Source organism: Salmo trutta, chromosome 2 (assembly GCF_901001165.1).
Source record: "Salmo trutta chromosome 2, fSalTru1.1, whole genome shotgun sequence".
Lineage (NCBI taxonomy): Eukaryota > Metazoa > Chordata > Actinopteri > Salmoniformes > Salmonidae > Salmo > Salmo trutta.
In genome coordinates this window covers 10975331-10999269 of record NC_042958.1, presented here as the reverse complement: position 1 = coordinate 10999269, position 23939 = coordinate 10975331, and the positions used below count along the sequence as shown (strand labels likewise).

The 23939-nt window shown below is 45.1% G+C and overlaps 1 protein-coding gene across 2 annotated transcripts; it reads right to left on the bottom strand.

Annotated features, from left to right (window-relative positions):
* Positions 1-9993: 9993 nt before the first annotated feature.
* On the bottom strand, positions 9994-15942 carry LOC115150440 (tripartite motif-containing protein 16-like). Of its 2 annotated transcripts, XM_029693730.1 has the most exons (5): positions 14402-15942; positions 13736-13969; positions 13468-13627; positions 10997-11155; positions 9994-10895 (listed from the first exon to the last, which is right to left on the bottom strand). In XM_029693730.1, exons 2-5 carry the CDS (start codon positions 13808-13810, stop codon positions 10252-10254), a joined length of 1038 nt encoding a protein of 345 aa, XP_029549590.1. In that variant the 5' UTR covers positions 13811-13969; positions 14402-15942; the 3' UTR covers positions 9994-10251. The 2 variants fall into 2 exon arrangements, with proteins under 2 accessions (XP_029549590.1, XP_029549601.1); XM_029693741.1 differs by lacking the exons at positions 9994-10895; positions 10997-11155; positions 13468-13627 and having other exon boundaries at positions 13818-13969; positions 14402-14503; positions 14999-15942.
* Between the last annotated feature and the right edge of the window lie 7997 nt (positions 15943-23939).

The window sequence follows — 23939 nt, the reverse complement described above, 5'->3', positions numbered from 1 at the left end:
ATGCACTCCCAGGAATCCCAGTTCCAGAATAAATGTTAGTTTTGTTTGATAAAGTTCCTCTTTATGTCCAAATAACTCCATTTTGTTTGCGCGTTCAGTCGAGTAATCCAAATGCACTGTGCTCGCGCAGTAAGTTCAGACGAAAAGTCAAAAAAGTTATATTACGGTTCATAGAAACATGTCAAACGATGTATAGAATCAATCTTTAGGATGTTTTTATCATAAATATTCCATAATATTCCAACCGGACGATTCCTTTGTCTTCAGAAATGAAATGGAACTCCCCTAACTCTCACGGGAATGCTCGCGATTGAGCTCATGTCATTTTCTCAGTCATCTGACTCCATATGCTCTTATTCTCTCCCCATTCACAGTAGAAGCATGAAACAACGTTCTAAAGACTGTTGACATCTAGTGGAAGCCTTAGGAAGTGCAAAATGACCCCACAGACACTGTGTATTAGATAGGCAATCACTTGAAAAACTACAAACCTCAGATTTCCACACTTCCTGGTTGGATTTTTTTCTCAGGTTTTTGCCTTCCATATGAGTTCTGTTATACTCACAGACATCATTCAAACAGTTGTAGAAACTTCAGAGTATTTTCTATCCAAATCTACTAATGATATGCATATCCTACCTTCTGGGCCTGAGGAGCAGGCAGTTTACTATGGGCACGCTTTTCATCCGGACGTCAAAATACTGCCCCCTACCCAAGAGAGGTTAAGCATGATGTATCTAGGACATTTTTTGAGTTGGGGCTGCATGCCTGTATGCCTTTGAGCAGACCTGCATCTAAAGTCGAGAATCGCTGGTCAAGCTCACAAACCATCCTGTCCAAGCAGGGGAGCAACAACCCTGTTTTCATTGTTTGGGAACATGACAATTCTGTGTCTAAACCCAATGAGGTCTCCACCACAAAATATCCAATTTTCCTTTGTTTGCGCTTTCTTGCTGCATCTGCCACTGGAATATTGTGAATTTCACAGAGTGCTTTGGTTCTGTCATAAAGTTCTGTGGCAAATGCGTCTGTGCGTTTGTCTATCAGTGTGTCACATACGGCTTGTTTGCCCGAAACAAGCTTCTGCCAGGTCTACAGTCTCTTTCTGGAGGAACTTGTGTAGTCCCTCAGTTATAGAAAGAAGGGACTGAAATATCAGTAGCAATACATGGTGGAGAACTTATGAAGCTTTGCTCTCAGACCAACAGCCATGGGGGATCCAATGGCAGATAGACAATCAAAAATAGCAGTTAAAGTGTCCAGGACTGCATTTATGGACCGCAGCTGGCATGCCCAGCGAGTGTTTGAGAACTGTACAAATTCAGCTGATGCTATTCCAAGTTTGGACTGAGCTTCGTTGAACTTGTGGTGGTTAACTAGGGATGTATTGAAAAACAAATACACATTCTCCAAGAAACTGAAAACTCAGCAGCCTCCGGAATTGCCCTGCAAGTATCACACAACATCAAATTAAACACATGAGCAAAGCAATGTACATAAATTGCCTCTGGATTCAGCACTCTGAAATGTGCTTGCACACCTCCTTTGGACCCACACATGACAGCTGCACCATCATAGGTCTGTGCAACGCACTTTAGGCCTGCTACCCCTCTCATTTGGAGCTACTGTTGCAACTCATTTGCTATCGATTGGGCATCAAATGGCTTGATTTCTGCTAGTGCTATTAAACACTCCTTAACTGTCCCCTCTGTCACATACACACAACAATTCAGACTGGGCATCCCTGGCCTCATCCGCCATAATGGCATACATTCCAGACTTTGACATCTCAAAGACTATGGTGTCCATAATCTCTTGAGAGTAGCATTCGATCATGTCATTCTGAGATTCTGGAGAGAGAGACGTCGCATTTGATGGAGTATTGTACTTTTGCCAGAAAGGGTCAAACTCCTTCAAAAGCTCCGTACATTCAAGAAAGTTCCCTCTATTTGTGCTTTCACTAGATTCATCATTGGCATGAAAAGAGAGTCTCTGTCTTCCTAACATTGATGTGACCGCAACAATTCTCCTCAGATACTCTCATTTCGCTGCAATATCACCAGCATGGCCAGATGTTAAAATCTGAGCAATGTTCCCATGATTGCTAGTTGCCTGGTAGCTTTGCCATGCCACAACACTGTCTCTGTGTGTTTGTGCCATCTCATGTTTACCGAAGATAAACAAATATTTTTGTTTAAAACTCTACATGGAAAGCAGAAAGCTGTGATCAACACTATGTCACCTTTTCTACACATGACCTACTGATAATTGTTTTGCAATGGCCTACTGAATGAAAGCAATTGAGTATGAAAAGAAATGTGCATGATGCCATTATTGAAACATAATAAACGGCTCTCTATCCACCGGATGTGTACCAAGCTCACTAAAAATGGCAGTAATAAAGCCTCTCTTGAAAAAGCCGAATCTTGACCCAGAAATTATAAAAAACTATCGGCCTATATCGAATCTTCCATTCCTCTCAAAAATTTTAGAAAAAGTTGTTGCGCAGCAACTCACTGCCTTCCTGAAGACAAACAATGTATACGAAACGCTTCAGTCTGGTTTTAGACCCCATCATAGCACTGAGACTGCACTTGTGAAGGTGGTAAATGACCTTTTAATGACGTCAGACCGAGGCTCTGCATCTGTCCTCGTGCTCCTAGATCTTAGTGCCGCTTTTGATACCATCGATCACCACATTCTTTTGGAGAGATTGGAAACCCAAATTGGTCTACATGGACAAGTTCTGGCCTGGTTTAGATCTTATCTGTCGGAAAGATATCAGTTTGTCTCTGTGAATGGTTCGTCCTCTGACAAATCAATTGTAATATTCGGTGTTCCTCAAGGTTCCGTTCTAGGACCACTATTGTTTTCACTATATATTTTACCTCTTGGGGATGTCATTCGAAAACATAATGTTAAATTTCACTGCTATGCGGACGACACACAGCTGTACATTTCAATGAAACATGGTGAAGCCCCAAAATTGCCCTCGCTAGAAGCCTGTGTTTCAGACATAAGGAAGTGGATGGCTGCAAATTTTCTACTTTTAAACTCGGACAAAACAGAGATGCTTGTCCTAGGTCCCAAGAAACAAAGAGATCTTCTGTTGAATCTGACAATTAATCTGGATGGTTGTACAGTCGTCTCAAATAAAACTGTGAAGGACCTCGGCGTTACTCTGGACCCTGATCTCTCTTTTGAAGAACATATCAAGACTGCTTCAAGGACAGCTTTTTTCCATCTACGTAACATTGCAAAAATCAGAAACTTTCTGTCCAAAAATGACGCAGAAAAATTAATCCATGCTTTTGTTACTTCTAGGCTCGACTACTGCAATGCTCTACTTTCCGGCTACCCGGATAAAGCACTAAACAAACTTCAGTTAGTGCTAAATACGGCTGCTAGAATCCTGACTAGAACCAAAAAATTTGATCATATTACTCCAGTGCTAGCTTCCCTACACTGGCTTCCTGTTAAGGCAAGGGCTGATTTCAAGGTTTTACTGCTAACCTACAAAGCATTACATGGGCTTGCTCCTACCTATCTTTCCGATTTGGTCCTGCCGTACATACCTACACGTACGCTACGGTCACAAGACGCAGGCCTCCTAATTGTCCCTAGAATTTCTAAGCAAACGGCTGGAGGTAGGGCTTTCTCCTATAGAGCTCCATTTTTATGGAATGGTCTGCCTACCCATGTGAGAGACGCAGACTCAGTCTCAACCTTTAAGTCTTTACTGAAGACTTATCTCTTCAGTAGGTCCTATGATTAAGTATAGTCTGGCCCAGGAGTGTGAAGGTGAACGGAAAGGCTGGAGCAACGAACCGCCCTTGCTGTCTCTGCCTTGTCGGTTCCCCTCTTCCCACTGGGATTCTCTGCCTCTAACCCTTTTACAGGGGCTGAGTCACTGACTTACTGGTGTTCTTCCATGCCGTCCATGGGAGGGGTGCGTCACTTGAGTAGGTTGAGCCACTGACGTGGTCTTCCTGTCTGGGTTGGCGCCCCCCCTTGGGTTGTGCCGTGGCAGACATCTTTGTGGGCTATACTCGGCCTTGTCTTCGGACGGTAAGTTGGTGGTTGTAGATATCCCTCTAGTGGTGTGGGGGCTGTGCTTTGGCAAAGTGGGTGGGGTTATATCCTGCCTGTTTGGCCCTGTCCGGGGGTATCATCGGATGGGGCCACAGTGTCTTCTGATCCCTCCTGTCTCAGCCTCCAGTATTTATGCTGCAGTAGTTTATGTGTCGGGGGGCTAGGGTCAGTCTGTTACATCTGGAGTATTCTCTTGTCTTATCCAGTGTCCTGTGTGAATGTAAATATGCTCTCTCTAATTCTCTCTTTCTTTCTCTCTTTCTCTCGGAGGACCTGAGCCCTAGGACTACCTGGCATGATGACTCCTTGCTGTCCCCAGTCCACCTGGCCATGCTGCTGCTCCAGTTTCAACTGTTCTGCCTGCGGCTACGGAACCCTGACCTGTTCACCGGACGTGCTTGTTGCACCCTCGACAATTACTATGATTATTATTATTTGACCATGCTGGTCATTTACGAACATTTTAACATCTTGACCATGTTCTGTTATAATATCCACCCGGCACAGCCAGAAGAGGACTGGCCACCCCTCATAGCCTGGTTCCTCTCTAGGTTTCTTCCTAGGTTTTTGGCCTTTCTCAGGAGTTTTTCCTAGGGAGTTTTTCCCAGCCACCGTGCTTCTTTCACATGCATTGCTTGCTGTTTGGGGTTTTAGGCTGGGTTTCTGTACAGCACTTTGAGATTTCAGCTGATGTACGAAGGGCTATATAAATAAATTTGATTTGATTTTGATTCAGTAGTGGGCATAATGATGATGATGTGGTTGTCATAGCCTGACAGAGAGCTTGGTGGCTAGAGGACAACAGACTCCCTTAAACCAGGACATGCATTTTTATTCTGTTCTTGGTGAGCAATTCTGGCCCACCCTCGCCATCTTGAGGCTCATTCATGCACATGTCCGTCACAATCATCATCTATTCAGTAGGTGAAAGAGGAGAGGGTAAGAATGTGATTGCATTTAGGAAGAAAAATCTAGACATCAATGTCATGATTGAATTTATTCACATTTTTTCATATTTGATCATGATCCCCAGACATGTGAGGACACAAACCATCTATGTTGTTTACTGCAAGTCCAATGATTTTTCTCTGCCATAACTATCACTCCCATACAAATAAAGTACAGTATGTATAACAAAGTATAACATCCAGTATAACAACATTATATACATTAAGATTTCATACAAATATTGGGATCCATGGCCCCTGAATTTTGTAACAGTTTGTTAGTTTGTACATTACAGTGTATTGATGAATTTAATGTGTATCCCAGATCTACCACTAGATGGCAAAAAAGTATTTATAGTTGTCCGTTTTACCCCTCAGTACTTTGATGGAGCATATCATGGTTTGAGCGTTGTGCCGGTACCCAAGATGAAAAATCTGTCGATGCGCCCTTGAGCAAGGCACTTAACCCTAATTTTCTCAAGGGGTGTCACAAGGTGGTACTGTCTGCTTTGGCACTACCCAAAGTGGGCGACAAAAAAAGTTTGATAGTTGGGATGAAAAATGATCTGGAATAGAGATGTACAAGGTGGTAATTTTGTCATGATTCATGGCCATCTCACTTCATTCACACCGGAATGAAATGTTTACTTTTTGAAAGGCATTTGCACTCCTGATTAATTGTACTCATTTGCCAACGTCATTACGCATCTATGTAATCCAACAAAACCATTGAATCTCAGCCTATGCTACCCTCCAGTCCCTAGACTTCCTGGCGCTGACGGAAACATGGATTACCACAGATAACACTACTACTCCTACTGCTCTCTCCTCGTCTGCCTACGTGTTCTCGCATACCCCTAGAGCATCAAGCCAGCGGGGTGGTGGCACTGGAATCCTCATCTCTCCCAAGTGGACATTCTCTCTTTCTCCCCTGACCCATCTGTCTATCTCCTCATTTGAATTCCATGCTGTCACAGTTACCAGCCCTTTCAAGCTTAACATCCTTATCATTTATCGCCCTCCAGGTTCCCTTGGAGAGTTCATCAATGAGCTTGATGCCCTGATAAGTTCCTTCCCTGAGGATGGCTCACCTCTCACAGTTCTGGGTGACTTTAACCTCCCCACGTCTATCTCTGACTCATTCCTCTCTGCCTCCTTCTTTCCACTCCTCTCCTCCTTTGACCTCACCCTCTCACCTTCCCCCCCTTCTCACAAGGCAGGCAATACGCTTGACCTCATCTTTACTAGATGCTGTTCTTCCACTAATCTCATTGCAACTCCCCTCCAAGTCTCCGACCACTACCTTGTATCCTTTTCCCTCTCGCTCTCATCCAAAACTTCTCACTCTGCCCCTACTCGGATGGTATTGCGCCGTCCCAACCTTCGCTCTCTCTCTCCCGCTACTCTCTCCTCTTCCATCCTATCATCTCTTCCCTCTGCTCAAACCTTCTCCAACCTATCTCCTGATTCTGCCTCCTCAACCCTCCTCTCCTCCCTTTCTGCATCCTTCGATTTTCTCTGTCCCCTATCCTCCAGGCCGGCTCGGTCCTCCACTCCTGCGCCGTGGCTCGACGACTCACTGCGAGCTCACAGAACAGGGCTCCGGGCAGCCGAGCGGAAATGGAGGAAAACTCGCCTCCCTGCGGACCTGGCATCCTTTCACGCCCTCCTCTCTACATTTTCCTCTTCTGTCTCTGCTGCTAAAGCCACTTTCTACCACTCTAAATTCCAAGCATCTGCCCCTAACCCTAGGAAGCTCTTTGCTACCTTCTCCTCCTTCCTGAATCCTCCTCCCCCTCCCCCCCCTCCTCTCTCTCTGCGGATGACTTCGTCAACCATTTTGAAAAAAAGGCTGATGACATCCGATCCTCGTTTGCTAAGCCAAACGACACCGCTGGTCCTGCTCACACTGCCCTACCCTGTGCTTTGACCTCTTTCTCCCCCCTCTCTCCAGATGAAATCTCGCGTCTCGTGACGGCCGGCCGCCCAACAACCTGCCCACTTGACCCTATCCCCTCCTCTCTTCTCCAGACCATTTCCGGAGACCTTCTCCCCTACCTCACCTCGCTCATCAACTCATCCTTGACAGCTGGCTACGTCCCTTCCGTCTTCAAGAGAGCGAGAGTTGCACCCCTCCTGAAAAAACCTACACTCGATCCCTCCGACATCAACAACTACAGACCAGTATCCCTTCTTTCTTTTCTCCCCAAAACTCTTGAACGTGCCGTCCTTGGCCAGCTCTCCTGCTATCTCTCTCAGAATGACCTTCTTGATCCTAATCAGTCAGGTTTCAAGACTGGGCATTCCACTGAGACTGCTCTTCTCTGTGTCACGGAGGCTCTCCGCACTGCTAAAGCTAACTCTCTCTCCTCTGCGCTCATCCTTCTAGACCTATCTGCTGCCTTTGATACCGTGAACCATCAGATCCTCCTCTCCACCCTCTCCGAGCTGGGCATCTCCGGCGCGGCCCACGCTTGGATTGCGTCCTACCTGACAGGTCGCTCCTACCAGGTGGCGTGGCGAGAATCTGTCTCCGCACCACGTGCTCTCACCACTGGTGTCCCCAGGGCTCTGTTCTAGGCCCTCTCCTATTCTCACTATACACCAAGTCACTTGGCTCGGTCATATCCTCACATGGTCTCTCCTATCATTGCTACGCAGACGACACACAATTAATCTTCTCCTTTCCCCCTTCTGATAACCAGGTGGCGAATCACATCTCTGCATGTCTGGCAGACATATCAGTGTGGATGACGGCTCACCACCTCAAGCTGAACCTCGGCAAGACGGAGCTGCTCCTCCTCCCAGGGAAGGACTGCCCGTTCCATGATCTCGCCATCACGGTTGACAACTCCCTTGTGTCCTCCTCCCAGAGTGCTAAGAACCTTGGCGTGACCCTGGACAACACCCTGTCGTTCTCCACTAACATCAAGGCGGTGACCCGATCCTGTAGGTTCATGCTCTACAACATTCGCAGAGTACGACCCTGCCTCACACAGGAAGCGGCGCAGGTCCTAGTCCAGGCACTTGTCATCTCCCGTCTGAATTCCTGCAACTCGCTGTTGGCTGGGCTCCCTGCCTGTGCCATTAAACCCCTACAACTCATCCAGAACGCCGCAGCCCGTCTGGTGTTCAACCTTCCCAAGTTCTCTCACGTCACCCCGCTCCTCCGCTCTCTCCACTGGCTTCCAGTTGAAGCTCGCATCCGCTACAAGTCCATGGTGCTTGCCTACGGAGCTGTGAGGGGAACGGCACCTCCGTACCTTCAGGCTCTGATCAGGCCCTACACCCAAACAAGGGCACTGCGTTCATCCACCTCTGGCCTGCTGGCCCCCCCTACCTCTGCGGAAGCACAGTTCCCGCTCAGCCCAGTCAAAACTGTTCGCTGCTCTGGCACCCCAATGGTGGAACAAGCTCCCTCACGACGCCAGGACAGCGGAGTCAATCACCACCTTCCGGAGACACCTGAAACCCCACCTCTTTAAGGAGTACCTGGGATAGGATAAAGTAATCCTTCTACCCCCCCCCCAAAAGATTGTGATGCACTATTGTAAAGTGGTTTTTCCACTGGATATCTTAAGGTGAATGCACCAATTTGTAAGTCGCTCTGGATAAGAGCGTCTGCTAAATGACTTAAATGTAAATGTAAATGAATCACTTTAAAAAAAAGGACCAACTTTTACAAGGCAAATGCCTTTCAAAAAGTAAACATTTCATTCCGGTGTGAATGAAGTGAGATGGCCATGAATCATGACAAAATTACCACCTTGTACATCTCTATTCCAGATCATTTTTCATCCCAACTATCAAACTTTTTTTGTCGCCCACTTTGGGAAGTGCCAAAGCAGACAGGACAGCAGACAGAAAAGTTGTTATTTGTTATTGAGTGTTGTCATCGTCATACATTACACAACTATTGCATATTTGACCAAGACATAATGGCAGTTGAGACATTGTCAGTTCTATTGGTTTTGTTTCACCTAGGGCGGCAGAACGGCCAGGACTGTCGTTGTAGCCTTTTCAGATTTCCAGCCATTTGTATATTGGAAAGCCATTTCATAACAAAAAAATAACAGCATGAATTAGCGTAAATGCTAACAGTTTAGGTTAACAACAGAATTGCATCTTGTTTCCATGTTTTTGAAAATATCATGTTTCGAGTGTAAACCTTCCTTGTAGTGTCCTTAAGCCCCACAATCAGTATCAATTTGATAAATCAAATAGAAGTAGAGTAGTTTGGGTTTAGTTGGGATTGGGGTGGGAACATTTTCTTTTGTTTTGACAAAATCAACATTTTGCCATCTTTTGACGAAATTCATCGTTTTTTTACAAACAAAGCATAGACTTGCGTTGCTCGATTACAAACGGGACGGCTTATTATAGCGTCACCTATGTGACATTCAGTTCTGGGTTTTTACCCATAACTACTCCATTAGTGTTCTGCTTGTATGCCAATTTCTTTATAACTTTTTGACAATCTGGGCTTGAGATATTGACCCCATGCAGAGAGAATATAACCTAAGCCATAATGTTACCAGCCACTAGGTGTCTAGAAGCCTTAATTCTACTGCTCAGATTCATTGTTGCTTGTTAAAATAAATAAATTAGTAGAATATACACCAGTAATAGCTTGTAATGTGTGTTTAGTGACAAAACAATAATCAAAATGTGAATTCTACTACTATATCTTCCTTGACTTGTCTCGGAGTCTATGGTCCACATTTAGGAGAACTAGGGTGTTTTATATGAAATCATTTTTAAAAGAAAGGACTAGACAGTAAGGATCATTCATGTACACCTTTATTTAAACTTGGTAATATTTTCTAACTATGTTCTGCAGTGATTTTAAAATGTCATAAATACCATGTCTGTATTCTTAACAAACTGAATTACTGTGTCGGTGTCAGTACTCACTAGGAGTGGTAGGGTGAAATCAGGCGCAGGAGACCAAATATGCAATAGTAGAGCGTTTTATTTCCAGGGTCCAAACCACCAATAACAGGCATGAATAAGGAAAACCCAACCAGACAAAAATGTCCACCCCAAAAAGGGCCGGAACGCAGTCCAGAATAAAACGCCAGTCCACAAAATGATAATGATAATGATAAAGAGAAATACGTAAACCCCAAACCCATGACAGGTAACACAAAACAATCCCGCACAAAACCCAACCTAGAACAGCAAGACTAAATAACCCACTAATGAACCCAACTCAAAACAGGTGCAACACAAGACAGACAAAACCAAACGAAAAGGGAAAAGGGGATCGGTGGCAGCTAGTAGGCCGGCGATGACGACCACCGAGCGCCGCCCGAACAGGGAGAGGAGCCACCTTCGGTAGAAGTCGTGACAGTATGTTCAGAAATCCATGAGAGACATAAAACCCAGGATAGAGCGGCTGAGTGAATGTGGTCTGGACTCTGTGGAGGAGGGTCATTGTGTCAGAGACACTGTAGAAAGACAGAGTTCCTGCCTTGTGGTCTAGGTACACTCCTACTCTGATGAAGCAGGGGACAGATATGACAGTCTGTTTACTATTGTGATAGAAGAAGGATCTAGAGATACCACACCTCAAACACCAGGCCTGATTACTTTTTCCAAACCACTCATCAGGTCCCCTCCTGCTGATACCTTTATATGAGACAGCTATATTAACCTCCCACCCACTCCACTCTACCTCCCAGTAGCAGGATCCAGACAGACCCTCTCTACATAACACCTGGTAGTCGGTGGTAAATCTGTCTGGATGGTCAGGATAGGACTGGACCTTATTACTCCATGTCACTTTTCTGTTCCCCTCAGACAGACACAGATTTGTATGGGCTGTGGTGGGATCCAATGTGAGCTGACAGGAATCTAAAGATAAATAATAAACATCTGGTGAAATGTATGTGTGCATCCAGGTGTGTGTGTGATTGTCTGTGTACATGCATCTGCACAGTATGTCCTTTACTCACATTCCAATAACTCCTGTCTGGTCTTGGGTTCAGGCCTTGTCTCCTGACAGGTGATGTCATTCCTACGTGATGCTAGTCCTCCAACTGACAGTCCAGACTGAGTCCTCCCAAATGACGGATAATGGGGCTCAGCAGGTGTAACAATGTGGACTATAGTCACTATGGAGACACAGGAAATCAAATCAATACTTATCATAACATAAACATTACGCAAAGTCAAAGGACTCAGTGGTTGAAAGAGGTTTGGGTAAATTATTTGAGTAGTTAGCTATTTAAAAAAAAACAGATACATTCCCCTCAGTATTTATTTGTGTCACACCCTGGTCTGATTCACCTGTCTTTGTGATTGTCTCCACCCCCCTCCAGGTGTCGCCCATCTTCCCCATTATCCCCTGTGTATTTATACCTGTGTTCTCTGTTTGTCTCTTGCCAGTTTGTTTTGTTTCGTCAAGCCTATCAGCTTTTTTCCCTCTGCTCTTGTCTCTCGATTGTTTCTGTTTCCTAGTTTTCCCAGTGTTGACCATTCTGCCTGCCCTGACCCTGCTGTCCTGTACCTTTGCCACACCTTTCTGGATTACTGAACTTTGCCTGCCCTGACCCTGCCTGCCATCCTGCACCTTTGCCCCACTTTTCTGGATTACCGACCTCTGCCTGCCCTTGACCTGCTTTTTGCCTGCCCCTGTTCGATTAATAAACTGTTGTTACTTCGACGTTGTCTGCATCTGGGTCTTACCTGAAACGTGATAGTAGAACTGCACATGTCTGACCCAGCAAATTCTGACCAGCTGTGCGACGCCAACTCCTCCCAAGGAGCCACCATGGGTAGGCACAAGGAATTGCTTCGTGGCCTTATGGAGGGGGTCCACACCTTGGCCGAATGCCATGATCAGATGTTGGACATCTTGCTGGAGCAATTCTGCGGGTTGGCTGGGAGGCAGCCTACTACGATGGTAACCTCACAGCCCTTCAGTAACTCGGCTGTTAGCAGCACTGCCTCACCAGTCACTCCACCTTCCCGGGAGTCCCACTTACCTCCCCAGAACACTTCAATGGAGAGCCGGGTACCTGTCGGGGGATTTTAGCACAGTGTGCCCTCATCTTCGAGCTTCAGCCCTGCTCTTTCCCCTCTAAGATAGTGTACCTTACCACACTGATGTCCGGGAGGGCACTCGCCTGGGCTACAGCTGTATGGAAGCAACAGCCGGCCATATGCGTCAGTCTGGAGGAGTTTGTGGGAGAGGTCAAGGAGGTGTTTGATGCCCCATTCTCCAGGAGTGAGGCTGCCCGGAAGCTTCTCCAGCTTTGGTAGGACTCCTGCAGTGTAGCAGACTATGCGCTGGATTTCTGCATGTTGGCAGCTGAGAGTGCCTGGAACCAGGAAGCGCTGTTTGAAATGTTCCTACACGGAGTCTCGGAGGAGGTCAAAGATGAGCTTGAAGCCCGGGAATTATCAATGGATCTCGATTCCCTCATCGCCTTGACCATCAGGATCGATGGGCGACTACGGGAACGACGGAGAATTTCACCTCGCCTCCGAGGCATCCCGGAAGTCCCCGACGCCCGAGAGAAACCGAGGCTACCTGAGGTTCCCTGAAGACGGTCGAGTCACCGTTTCCCGAGCATATGCAACTAGACAGAGCTAGGTTGTCTCCAGCGGAACGGCTATACAGGCTCAACACTAAGAGTTGCTTGAATTGCGTGACTCGTGGTCATTTTCTGTCCTCTTGTCTGTTAAAAGACCAGGCTCACTAGTAGGAGCGAGTACTCTGGTGGGCCAAATGGAGAACTTTTCTGCTTCCCTTACTCGCACTCCATTTCATGCCATTCTACTGTAGGGAAACCAGTCGAAATCTCTCCGGGGCCTCATCGACTCTGGGGCCGATGAGAGCTTTTTGGACTCTACCCTGGCTTCCGAGCTGGGCATCCCCATTCAGCCCCTCTCCATTCCCACGGACGTTAGAGCACTGGATGGGCGCTCTATAGGCCGGGTCACCAACAACACCACTCCCATTAACCTACGTGTGTCAGGGAACCACGGCGAGCCTATCCAGTTCCTGCTCATTAAGTCTCCTCAGATTCCCATGGTATTGGGATTCTCCTGGCTCCAGCAACACAATCCCCTCATTAACTGGTTTCCTGACCCTGCCTGCCGTCCTGTACCTTTGCTCCAACTATCTGAATGACCGACCTCTGCCTGCCCTTGACCTGCTTTTTGTATGAAAATATCCTCAAATAAATGGTGACATTCTGAACTGTTGACTCATAAAACGTTTAATCTCAAACCCAAAATGCTGGAGTATAGAGCCGAATGTATACATTTTAGCTTCACTGTCCAAATAAATACAGAGGTGAGTGTATCTGGTCATTAATATAACTGATTACTAAAATAAATGACCTAAACCTCTTTGCTGGAGGATAGAGCCAAATGTACACATTTTAGCTTCTCTGTCCAAATGGTGTACATCACCAACCTTTTACAGAGATTTTGGCAATTTCCCCAGAGCAGATGTTTTCAACTTGACTTTTCAGCCCAGTGACTGATATCTTAACATTCTCAAATGAGATGTGTTGGTTGACAGTGATGCAGGGTAAGACCTCAGATCCAGGAGAGACACAGAGAGACTGGAAACTCTACAGTGGCAGATCAGAAAATAAGTAAAAGATGTTTGTTGAAAAAGACACATATTTAACTTTCATCAGAAGCACCTGATGCTGTGGATAAAGAGCCAGTGATGTCACCTGGAGGAATTTGAGGTTGTCCTCTGTGTGTGAGAGCTGCTCCAGCTCAGCTTCTCTCCTCCTGAGCTCAGACATCTCCTGCTCCAGTTGCTTCAGGAGTCCTTCAGCTCGACTCACTTCAACTTTCTCCTAAGCTCTGATCTGCTCCTTCACCTCAGAGCTCTTTCTGTCAATGGAGCAAATCAGCTCAGTAAAGATCCTCTCACTGTCCTCCACTGCTGCTTGTACGGAGTTCTGTTAAGACAAACAGAAAGAGAGGAGCGATTCCATTTCAGTGTCAGAACCCCAGACAGCCTGTTCCTTACAGTGGGGCTCAGTGGGATCGGAACATGGCCGAGAACTTCCCAGCACATCCAGTTTTACTGCAGCTTAGTTTAGGGAGAGTAAGTCACTTTAGAATAGACTAGCTGCTAAGTCAGGGTTTCCCAAACTCGGCCCTGGGACCCCCCTGTGTCCACGTTTGTTTTTTGCCGTAGAGCTACACAGCTGATTCCAATAATCAACTCATCATCAAGCTTTGATTACTTGAACCAGCTGTGTAGTGCTAGGTCAAGAACCTAAACGTACACCTTGGTTTCAGTTTTACTGCAGTTTAGTTTAGGAGAAGTAAGTCCCTTTAGAAAGGACTATCTGCTAAGTGAATACATATAAATGGTCAACACTCACCTTGAGTGACTTTACAGCCTGTCTCACCTCCTGTATCTCTTTCTCTCTCTTCTGGATTCTCTGTTTGAATTTCTGTTGTTTCTCCGCCAGCTGGCTCTGCAGCTAAACAAATGTCATTCCATGGTTAATTTGTGCAAGTGATTCTATCTAAGTTAAAACAGATCAAACTTTATAATAGGTCAGAGTCTACACATTATGGAGGAAAAGGTATGCATGTGTTTGTTTGAATGTGACCGATCATGTTCGATCCCGGGTCTCCTGCATGCCAGAAAAGTGCATTAGCCTGCAAACCTAAAGCCTAGGCATTAACTGAAGGAGCCAATACAACTCTTCAGGTCTCAGTAAATGTTAAATCATGTGAGTGTGTATATTAGCACAGCTAGATGATTGGGTGTTTGTTTACTTCCAAGCTATGTTGTACAGTAAGTAGTCACTAATATTCAGCAATGAATGGTATTTTTGAAGTAAGCAACAATTACAGATTGTCCTTTCCATAAAAGGTCATGATACAGTCTCAGCTGAATCAGAAAGGACTGAGAGACACTCAGTCCTTTCTGATTCAGCTGAGACTGTATCATGACCTTTATGTTCACCCACCACACACAGCAGACAGATAAACTGCTGATCAGTACGGCAGTACATCTCCAGTAGTTTGTCATGACGAGAGCAGATCTTCTCCTCTAGTTGTGTTGAGGCTTTGACCAGCGTGTGCCTCTTAAAGGCAGGAGATTCATAGTGAGGCTGGAGGTGACTCTCACAGTAAGAGACCAGACACACCAGACAGGACTTGACAAATTTGAGTTTTCTCTCCGTGCAGACATCACACGCCACATCTCCAGGTCCAGCATAATAGTGAGCAGGAGGAGCAGCTTGGAGTCCTGTCTTCTTCAGATTCTCCACCAATTCTGCTAGCAGGGTGCTTTTCTTCAGAACAGGCCTCGGGATGAAGGTCTGTCTGCACTGAGGGCAGCTGTAGACACCCTTCTGATCATCCTGATCCCAGCAGTCCTTAATACAGCCTATACAGTAACTGTGTCCACAGGGAATAGTGACTGGATCCTTCAGTAGATCCAGACATATTGATCAACTGATTGAATCCATGGCTGATGCCAATTTGGTGCACACACTCACAGACTGAGATTACTTTTGTTTCTCTAGAATTGTTTGTGCTTATGAGTGGAAACATTTCCTGGTTGTGGTGTACTCTTTACCTGCACAGAGCGGTTGTGATTGGACAGAGGTAGTTAAGGAATTTCCAGTTATGGAATGTGTTCCATGAAAAAAATTGACATTCCCCAATTGACAGTTTACTAGACATAGACCACACATCTAAGTACATAGTTATTACAATATTTATTGAGGATGATTGAAGTGACAATTCAGGAGGACAAAGTCAGTAGGCTGTGTAATGATAGATCAGGGGGAGATTCTGGAATATGTGGAATGGAGTTCTCGGCTGCCATTTCACTTAAAATCAATGGCAATCCTCCATGGTCATAGACTTACAGTGTGTTCAAGGGGATCGCTGTGAGCAAGGTGCTGTGAGAACATAATGTGTAGTTATTCAGCCGATCCTGTCAAACAGGTTAGTTAGAAGATAGAGGGTGGAGAAAGGAGGGAGGCTTCCAAACACTGGAGAAATGATAAAACCCTAACCTCCATACAGTAGTGTAGTGGTAATATTTATCAAATAAGCATATTATATATACCTCACATGCCACCCATAATACAATTGGCCTATGAAAGTGTTTATCTGACCCTGTCTCACAGATTGGTGAGATACACTCTCTTTCTCTTTCCACCTCAGGGACTTTTTAAAATAAACAATTATTTCACCTTTCTCCTGTTTCGGAAAGGTGTGCCGCTAGCGGGACACCTCAACAACATCCGGTGAAATTGCAAACCCCCTAATTCAAACTACAGTATTATAAATATTTAACTTTCATAAAATCACAAGTGTAATACATCAAAATAAAGCTTAACTTCTTGTTAATCCAGCCGCTGTGTCACATTTCAAAAAGGCTTAACGGTGAAAGCATACCATACGATTATCTGAGGACAATGCTCGCATACAAACATTTTCCAGCCAAGTAGATTAGTCACGAAAGTCAGAAATAGCGATAAAATTAATCACTTACCTTTGATGATCTTCATATGGTTGCACTCACAAGACTCCATGTTACACAATAAATATTTGTTTTGTTCGATAAAGGCCCTCTTTATATAAAAAAAACCTCGCATGTTGTTCAGTAATCCACTGGATCAAAGGCGGTCACAACAGGCAGACGAATAGATCCAAATAGTACTGGTAAAATTTGTCGAAACATGTCAAATTATGTTTTTTATTAATCCTCAGTTTGTCTATTGTCTTTATAATCCATAATATTTAAACCGGACAATAGCGTATTCAATTCAGAAAATGTTGTCATTCTTACTCATTTTTCAGAATAAAAGCCTGAAACAATGTCTAAAGACTGTTGACATCTAGTGGAAGTCGTAGGAACTGCAATCTAGGTCCCATCCGTTTATGTGGTGGATAGGCTTTCAATGGAAAAACACTCAATTCAAAAGAATGCCACTTCCTGGATGGATTTTACTCAGGTTTTCAGCTGCCATATCAGTTCTGTTATACTCACAGACATTATTTTAACAGTTTTAGAAACTTTAGAGTATTTTCTATCCATATGCATATCCTAGCTTCTGGGTCTGAGTAACAGGCAGTTTACATTGGGCACCTCATTCATCCAAACTACTCAAAACTGCCCCCGGTCCCAGAAAGGCTATTTAACCAGGTAGGCCAGTTGAGAACAAGTTCTCATTTACACCTGCGACCTGGCCAAGATAAAGCAAAGCAGTGCGACAACAACAACAACACAGAGTTACACATAAACAAACATACAGTCAATAACACAATAGAAAAATATATATACAGTGTGTGCAAATGTAGAAGAGTAGGGAGGTAAGGCAAAAAATAGGCCATAGAGGCAAAATAATTACAATTTAGCATTAACACTGGAGTGATAGATGTGCAGATGATGATGTGCAAGTAGAGATACTGGGGTGTAAAAGAGCAAAAGGATAAATAACAATATGGGGATGAGGTAGTAGGGTGTTCTATTTACAGATTGGCTGTGTACAGGTACAGTGATTGGTAAGCTGCTCTGACAGCTGATGCTTAAAGTTAGAGAGGGAGATATAAGACTCCACTTCAGTGATTTTTGCAATTCGTTCCAGTCATTGGCAGCAGAGAACTGGAAGGAAAGGCGACCAAAGTAAGTGTTGGCTTTGGGGATGACCAGTGAAATATACCTGTTGGATCGTGTGCTACAGGTGGGTATTGTTATGGTGACCAGTGAGCTGAGATAAGGCGGGGCTTTACCTAGCAAAGACTTATAGATGATCTGGAGCCAGTGTGTTTGGCGATGAATATGTAGCGAGGGCCAGCCGACTAGAGCATACAGGTTGCAGTGGTGGGTAGTATATGGGGCTTTGGTGACAAAATGGATGGCACTGTGATAGACTACATCCAGTTTGCTGAGTAGAGTGTTGGAGGCTATTTTGTAAATTACATCGCCGAAGTCAAGGATCGGTAGGATAGTCAGTTTTACAAGGGTCTGTTTGGCAGCATGAGTGAAGGATGCTTTGTTGTGAAATAGGAAGCCGATTGTAGATTTCATTTTGGATTGGAGATGCTTAATGTGAGTCTGGAAGGAGAGTTTACAGTCTAACACCTAGGTATTTGTAGTTGTCCACATATTCTAAGTCAGAACCGTCCAGAGTAGTGATGCTAGTCGAGCTGGCGGGTGCGGGCAGCACTCGGTTGAAGAGCATGCATTTAGTTTTACTAGCATTTAAAAGCAGTTGGAGGCCACAGAAGGAGTGTTGTATGGCATTGAAGCTCGTTTGGATGTTTGTTAACACAGTGTCCAAAGAAGGGCCAGATGTATACAGAATGGTGTCGTCTGTGTAGAGGTGGATCAGAGAATCACCAGCAGCAAGAGCGACATCATTGTTATATACAGAGAAAAGACTTGGCCCGAGAATTGAACCCTGTGGCACCCCCATAGAGACTGCCAGAGTTCCGGACAACAGGCCCTCCGATTGACACACTGAACTCTATCTGAGAAGTTGTTGGGGAACCAGGCGAGGCAGTCATTTGAGAAACCAAGGCTATTGAGTCTGTAGATAAAAATGCGGTGATTAACAGAGTCGAAAGCCTTGGCCAGATCAATGAAGACGGCTGCAAAGTACTGTCTTTTACGATGGCGGTTATGATATTGTTTAGGACCTTGAGCGTGGCTTGCGGCACAATGCCTCTCCCCTATTTGACCTAGTGAGTTTGTGTCTATGCATTGATATGCAGGCTACTGTATATCAGGCTACTGTATGCAGGCTATTATATGTATTTCTGTACTTGAGCATGAACATTTCTAACCATTTTTTAAAAGGGAATGAGGTAAAGAGATTTTTTTTGTCTTAAAGGCGCGGTGTTGTATTTTGAGATGGGCTCAAATTAGCTAACCAATAGGTAGAGGGTAGCATAATTTGTCTTGTTCTCTGTAATAATGGTATGGGATTAATAATGCATTTTCTTTTGTAAAGTGTTTTTTTTTGCACCAAACAACACAATAATATGTTCAGGCACCTCCTTGTCTGAAGGACAAGTGGATGAACAGGTTAATGTAAAGCCCTTCATGTTATTTTCAAAAGTCTCATGGAATGTAGGCCTACATTGAGTGGGTACATGTGGGTACATTTCCTGTTTGTGTGTGTATTGCAAGAAGAGCGTTGTGGTTGGACAGAGGTGCTTGTAGAAGTTCCATTTAAGGTATGTGTGCCAAGCACTGGATATATGAATATTTTTTTTTTTACTCAAGCCATCCAAGTCGCAGACTGTTCTCTCTGCAAGCAGTACCAATGCACCTGCAAGTCTGAAACCAAAAGGACCCTTAACAGCTTCCACCCCCAAACCATAAGACAGCTAATTAGTCTGGGTAGCTATTGGTTAACTATTTAACTATCTGCATTGACACTTTTTGTGACTCATCACTTATGCCGATGCTACTGTTTATTATCTATCCTGTTGCCTAGTCACTTTATTCCTAGATACATGTACACTACCGTTCAACAGTTTGGGGTCACTTAGAAATGTCCTTGTTATTGAAAGAAAAGCAAAAAAATGTGTCCATTAAAATAACATCAAATTGATCAGAAATACAGTGGAGACATTGTTCATGTTGTAAATGACTATTGTAGCTGAAAACGGCCGATTTTGTATGGAATATTTACATATGCGTCCTCAACTGGTTGAGTGTCTGGAGCATCAGCATTTGTGGGTTCGATTACAGGTTCAAAAATGTCAAAAACAAAGAACTTTCTTTGGCAGCTTCATTAAATAGTACCCGCAAAACACCAGTCACAACGTCAACAGTGAAGAAAGCGACTCCGGGATGCTGGCCTTCTAGGCAGAGTTGCAAAGAAAAAGTAATATCTCAGATTGGCCAATAAAAAGGAAAGATTAGGAAAGGTTGGGACCTCCGTGCAAATACTTTGGATATGTTGGGTGTGGAGGGGTCCCTAAAGCCATTATTTAGAGAATCGTTGTCTGCTTGAAATTGACAACAAAGTGACTGTCATAAGGATTCTCGTTTGCCATCATGGTGGTATAATATCCAACAAGCTTTTTACGCATTGATCACTGTTACGGATACAGGTAGTGTGTATCCTGTATGTGTATTTCTTTTCTCTCCTTCTCCCCTCACAGGTGACAATCATCATTCCCCAATCAGTCATCAATCAGAAGACACCTGCTCCTTTTTCACTTGCCCTACCCTTGATGGTAGATTTAAGTTGTCTGTGGTTATTTGTTCTCACTGTTACTTTTTCACTGTTATAATTTGCATGAGTTATGTTACGGGTCTCGTTGCCATCCCCCCTAGACTGCAGGGCCAAAGGGATTCGTAACAATCACCTAGCCCCTACAATCAGATGATTTATGGATTGTAAATCCTTCAGGATTTCCTTTTCACTCATTATTTCACTATTTCACTTCAGATACAATCATGTCATCCCAACATGGAATGCACCTTTCAATTAAAATTATTATTTTTAATTTTAGTCTGTTTTTCACTATAGTGCATTTCTGAAATGCTGGTTTGATTAATTTAATGTCACGCCTGCTTCCGCTCTCCCTCTCTGGCACTCGAGAGCGCCAGACTGCCTTCCTTGCGCACACCTGTCACCATCATTATGTGCACCTGCGCTTCATCATTGGTCACCATCACGCACAGCAGGGCATCATTGGACTCAGCTGGACTCCTTTCATTTATTTATTGCCCCTCCTATGTCTGTCTGTTTCTTTGGTTAAATCCCTGTGTCAGCATACATGTCGTTGTGTGTTCCTATCCAGATGCTGTCCTGTTCCATGTCCGTGGTTAATTAAATGTTCACTCCCTGTACCTGCTTCTCATCTCCAGCGTTGTATCTCACATTTAATTAATGTGACTTATTCATATAGGAGACCAAGAGACCAAGCCATGCAGCTAGTAAGTTCAGAAGGATGTCGTATAAAGTTTTAACTCATAAAGTGTCAGTGGGTGCTTGCAAATCAGTTCATAAAAAAAATAGCTACCATTATATATATTTTTCAAATAATCACTTATAAATCCTAATGTTTGTTTATTTAAAAATAAAATATTTCTTATTTACAATGACGGCCTACCAAAAGGCAAAAGGCCTCCTGCGGGGACGGGGACGGGGGCTGGGATTAAAAATACATTTACAAAAAATATAGGACAAAACACACATCACGACAAGAGAGACAACACAACACTACATAAAGAGAGACCTAAGACAACACAGCATGGTAGCAACACAACATGACAACAACATGATAGCAAAACAACATGGCAGCAGCACAAAACAGGGTAGCAGCACAAAACAGGGTATAAACATTATTGGGCACAGACAACAGCACAAAGGGCAAGAAGGTAGAGACAAAAAAACATCACGCAAAGCAGCCATAACTGTCAGTAAGAGCGTCCATGATTGAGTCTTTGAATGAAGAGATTGAGATAAAACTGTCCAGTTGGAGGGTTTGTTGTAGCTCTTTCCAGCCGCTAGGTGCAGCGAACTGAAAACACTAGCAACCCAGGGATGTGTGCGCTTTGGGGAGCTTTAACAGATTGTGACTGGCAGAATGGGTGTTGTATGTGGAGGATGAGGGCTGCAGTAGATATCTCAGATAGGGGGGAGTGAGGCCTAAGAGAGGTTTATAAATTAGCATCAACCAGTGGGTCTTGCAACGGGTATACAGTTTACAGAGGAGTATAGAGTGCAGTAATGTGTCCTATAAGGAGCATTGGTGGCAAACCTTATGGCCGAATGGTAAAAAACATCTAGCCGCTCGAGAGCACCCTTACCTGCTGATCTATAAATTACGTCTCCGTAATCTAGCATGGGTAGGAGGGTCATCTGAATCAGGGTTCGTTTGGCAGCTGGGCTTGAAAGAGGAGCAATGCAGTTTTACAGAGAGCTGAGAGAAGAACAGTGTACCATCTAGCCATACTCCCAAATACTTGTATGAGTTTAAACCACTAATCTTTTTTAAATTAGGCTACAGTATCTACTGTATCTTACTGTCCTCAAATTATAGTAGCACTCTACTCTGCATGTTGTATGCATGTCCCTAACTGATAATCCAATTTAAATGTATATCATTGCCTTTAAATTATGAGAGATGAGATTGGGATTAGGTTTAAATCCTTGATCTTTTCTCCTTGAAGCAACGAGGAGTTGCTTTGCAAGTTCATTTTCTTCGTTCAAATCGACCAGTAGTTTCCTTTGCTCCTGTCTTTGCTATTGTCCCTGTTTTCTAGTGTCCAGGTTTTGACCTTTCCTGCCTGCCATGACCCTGAGCCCACCTGCCGTCCTGTACCATTGCCCACCCTCTGGATTACCCACCTCTGCCTGACCTGAGCCCGCCTGCTGTTCCGGTGTCTTACACCCTCTCTGAATTATTGACCTCTGCCTGCCTTGACCTGTCTTTTGCCTGCCCCTGTTTAAAGTATGAACTTTCGTTTCTTCAACACTGTCTGCACCTGGGTCATACATTAAAATGTGATAGTATGAACTCGCCATGCCTGACCCAGCAGACTTGGACCAACTCTGCAACGCCATCTCCTCCCAAAGAGCCACCATTAGTAGGCACGAGGAGTTGCTTTGTGGTCTTATGGAAGGGGTTCCAGGACGTGGCCTAACGTCACGACCTAGCATTGGAAACATTGCGGAAGCAATTCTGTGTATTAGGCAGCCTACCACGACGGTAACCTCCCAGCCCCTCAGTAACCAGGCTGGTAGCAGTGTCGTCACCCCGGTTTCCCGGGAACCCCACTTACCTCCCCCGGAGTACTTTGAGTCGGGCACCTGTTAGGCGTTTCTTGCTCTGTGTTCCCTCGTCATGGAGCTGCAGCCTTCCTCCTTCCCCTCGGACCGCTCTAAGATAGCGTACCTCATCACGCTGATGTCCGGGAGGACCCTCGCCTGGGCTACGGCTGTTTGGGAACAATAATCAGCCGTATGCTTCAGTCTGGAGGGTTTTGTGGTGGAGGTGAAAAAAGTTTGAGGCTCCGGTGTCCGGGAGAGAGGCTACCCGGAAGTTACTCCAGCTTTGGCAGGACTCCCTCAGTGTCAGACTATGCGGTGGAGTTCTGCATGCTAGCAGCGGAGCGTGCCTGGAACCCGGAAGTGCTGTTCAACACGCTCCTGCGTGGATTATCAGAGGAGGTAAAGGACGAGCTTGCAGCCCGGGAACTACCGACGGATCTCGACTCACTCATCGCCTTAACCATCCGGATCAATGGACATCTACGCGAATGTAGGAGGGAGAAGAGGTCCCAATCGCTCACTCAAGGATCCCACCTTGCATCTGATGAACTCCAGAAGTCCCAGAGAGGATCCGAGCTTACCCAAGTTCCTCCAAGAGCCTCCGAAGACAGTCGATTTACCTCTTCCCGAGCCAATGCAGCTCGGCAGGGCTAGGCTGTCTCCAGCCAAATGCGTGCGCAGACTTAACACCCAGAGTTGTCTGTATTGCAGTACTGCCAGTCATTATGTATCTACCTGTCCCTTCAAGAGACCTAGCTCATTTGTAGGAATGAGTACTCTGGTGGGTCTTAAGGACAATTTTGCTTCTCCCCTTACTCGCCCCCTTCTCCACGCCACACTGCTGTGGGGGGACCAGTCCAAGTCTCCCCAGATACTCATCGACTCGGAGCCGATGTGAGTCTTATGGACATTACCCTGGCGTCCGAGCTGGGCATCCCCACTCAACCTCTCTCCATTGCCATGGATGTTAGAGTGCTGGACGGGCGCTCTATAGGCCGGGTCACTCACCATACCACCGCCATCAACCTATGAGTGTCAGGGAACCACAGCGAGACAATCCAATTCCTGTTAATTGAGTCTCTGCAGGTTCCCGTGATATTGGGATTCTCTTGGCTCCAGCGACACAATCCCTCGATTGACTGGTCTACTGGTG